At 33.5% G+C, this 3,035-nt stretch overlaps 1 protein-coding gene across 1 annotated transcript; it reads right to left on the bottom strand.

Annotated features, from left to right (window-relative positions):
• Positions 1–479: 479 nt before the first annotated feature.
• On the bottom strand, positions 480–2,824 carry LOC147804072 (uncharacterized). Its single transcript, XM_087150513.1, has 2 exons — positions 2,743–2,824; positions 480–966 (listed from the first exon to the last, which is right to left on the bottom strand). Exons 1-2 carry the CDS (start codon positions 2,802–2,804, stop codon positions 621–623), a joined length of 408 nt encoding a protein of 135 aa, XP_087006639.1. The 5' UTR covers positions 2,805–2,824; the 3' UTR covers positions 480–620.
• Positions 2,825–3,035: the final 211 nt, after the last annotated feature.

Consider the following 3,035-nt stretch of genomic DNA (forward strand, 5'->3'; position numbering starts at 1 on the left):
AAACAAAGCTAAGATAATTATGAGAGTGTTACTGACTTTTAAGTGTCCATGAGTTACTGGCTGTTTTATTTATTATGATAATGTTACTGGATATATAGGTCCATAAGTTACTGGCTATTTTAATTATAGTGAGATTGTTACTGGCTATAAGTGTCCATGAGTTACTGGCTTTTTTAATTATGATGAGAGTGCTACTGACTATAAGTGTCCATGAGTTACTTGCTATTTAAATTAAGATGAGAGTGTTACTGGCTATAAGTGTCCATGAGTTACTAGTTATTTCACTAATGATGAGAGTGTTACTAGCTATTTTAATTATGATGAGAGTGTTACTGGTTATAAGTGCTATTTTAATTATGACGAGAGTGTTACTGGCTATAAGTGTCCATAGGTTACTGGCTATTTGAGTTATGATGAAAGTGTTACTCGCTTAAAGACAGTACTTTTGATAGAAAACCTAATTTTACGATACCAAGCAATCTAACAGCAAAATTTTATGAGCAAATCATTATTTCTTAAAATTATTTTGCATAATATTTTTCAATAAGCAACATAATAGTTTTGATCAATAGACCTAATATCAACACATAGAAATAATATTGTTTTACAAATTAAGAAATCTATCTCAGTGACTTTTTGGTGGCTCTTTTCAGCATAGACTGAGTAGGCATTGCTGGTGGGGATGGAATGCGCTTTTTTCGTTTCTTTTCGGAAGGTGTATTGGTCCGTCTATCCCATTCATCAGTATACATGGATCTCTGAGATCCCACAAAAGTTAAAGATGTTTTGGTGGAATTCAATTCCCTTTCTGAATCGATACTCGATTCAATATCTGTTTCACTTAAGAGCATCTCGCGGTCATCATCTGTTTGATCATTGCATGGTAAGCGATATATAGTCAAGATTCTAAGGCAACAGCAGCCAACGCAGCCACAAAAAGTTCTCTTTCCTGGGCAACATTTACAACTGAAAAAAAATGAACATAATACTTATTAAGTTGCACTTAATTGAAATAAATGAGAAACTAAGCAAAGTGGCGATTTTCAATTTACGTGTAGTTTATTATTTATGCTTTTATCATCACAGATGCCGACCGGCCGGTGTAGGGTTCAGGGAACTGTCATTTCATCAGAAAGGCCCTGGGTTCGAATCTCGGGCAAGGCATGGATGTTTCTTTCTCTCACTGTGTGTTCTATGTCCTTTCTCCTTTGTGTGTGAATGTGACCCGCCCTATAAGCGACTAGAGGTTGTGTGAATGGCGTGACAGAAGTCGAATTCCTGGCCATAGATGGCGCCACTGAAAAACAGGAGCAATCACACCCCCACTGCCTAAACAGGCATACGACAAAAATAAATCATCACAGATTTAGAGTTTTTAAAGCAATGGCGTATTAAAATTTTCAATATAAAAGTACATAAAAAATATTAAAAATTTTAACAATACTGTTCTTAAACAATCTCTTCCTGCCAATTCGCATGCATATAAAGATAGTTCCTTTCCTAAAATAGATTTTTTAAATAAATTAACGAAAAAGAAAACGATGTCTTTTTAAATTTAAACAAATTGATGCTTGTTTCATATGTATGGATTCAAGTTTCATATCGACGACTATTCAAAGCTATGAAATATCAATCGCAATCTAATTTCTGATGCAATCTATCATTGATTTTGCAAACCTATATGAACATTGCAAATATGATATAATATGCAAACTATCATATATGATATATGATATTAAAAACTTTCTTATGAGCTCCAAATGTTTTTAACACTTGCTTTGCAATGTTGAACATCATTTTATGAAAAACACTTCATTTTTCGAATTCTGCTTCCAAAAGGATTTCCTTTTTTTTATAAATTGAGCATTTTATAAAAGCAATGTTAAGTGAAGCTCTATTTGTTTATTGCTATTTTCTTTTTCCAAATATTTACTGAAGCATAAGGACTGATTGTAAAATACCCATCTGCCTAAAGAGGGGCATAAAGGCATATAGGTTGATTTTATATTAGTTTCTAACCGTCGTTGAACAGCCGACCCAATTTCATGAGTTTACGACTACTAATGTTCAACTCCGTAGCCTAGTAATTTTGAACCAATCCAGAAGACAAGGAAACTCCTCGATCAGTACCCCCAGAGGTATTGATTTGTGATGAGAAAATGGAGGACTTTGAGACTCGACAGATTTAACGTGCATCAGTCATCATTTACTACATGGGGAGTCTTCAGCCGGCGAGGATCGAACCCTCGACTTCTTAGACATGGGTCTTGCGCCCTACCGACCAGGCTATCCCAGCCCCATATAGGTTGATTGTAACGATCCCTCAAATAATAATGCTGAATAGAAAATACCGGAGATTTTTTCCAATAAACCTGGCTCAGTACAAAATGATGACAGCATTTGTAAAGAGCCGGAACTTTTAATTAGCCTGTGACAAATATATTGAAAAGTAAGGTGTTTGGTCACTTTACAAACGAGCTTTCGTTTTATTTGTGCTGCAGTATATAGTCATTCATTAGTGTTTCTTTTCTCATATATGTGAATTAATGTTCCTTTTTTCCTGAACGCTAAAAATTGTATATGCAGTCAGTTTACCGACTGCATGAAACGCTTCTAACATGAACTTATAAAATCAATACCAATTTTACTGACTTTAATTAATAGATCAACTTTAATGCAACAATTTTAATGCAAAACAGTGTCAAAAGCAAAAAGCAAGATTGTTAGATAAATTTTTCTCACCAACACATGCATGTTATAAAGAAGATGAGAAAGATGAAAAATACAATAGCAAAAACTGACATCCAGATCCATAGAGGGTAAAAAGCTGAAATGAAAAAAATATTTTAATATTTAATTTGCAACATAGAAATAATTTTACAAAATAGAATAAAATTATAACAGTTCAAAAACTGACAAAACCAAGATATCCAAAAAAAAAAATCAAACCTGCTTTAAATTTTTAAGCAGCCTCCTCGTAGTAAAGAATAAAAAGTTGAATGACCTAGGATTTGTCAGAAGAAAGAGGGAAATAG

Source organism: Parasteatoda tepidariorum, chromosome 9 (genome assembly GCF_982258835.1).
Source record: "Parasteatoda tepidariorum strain Cologne lab strain chromosome 9, Ptep-v5.0, whole genome shotgun sequence".
Classification (NCBI taxonomy): Eukaryota; Metazoa; Arthropoda; class Arachnida; order Araneae; family Theridiidae; genus Parasteatoda; species Parasteatoda tepidariorum.

Excerpts from the sequence above, each read along its gene's own strand:
- LOC147804072 (XM_087150513.1), bottom strand. The coding sequence starts at position 2,804 with ATGTCAGTTTTTGCTATTGTATTTTTCATCTTTCTCATCTTCTTTATA. Across the intron at positions 967-2,742 it reads TTTATAACATGCATGTGTTG|TTGTAAATGTTGCCCAGGAA; the intron begins GTGAGAAAAATT and ends ATTTTTTTTCAG.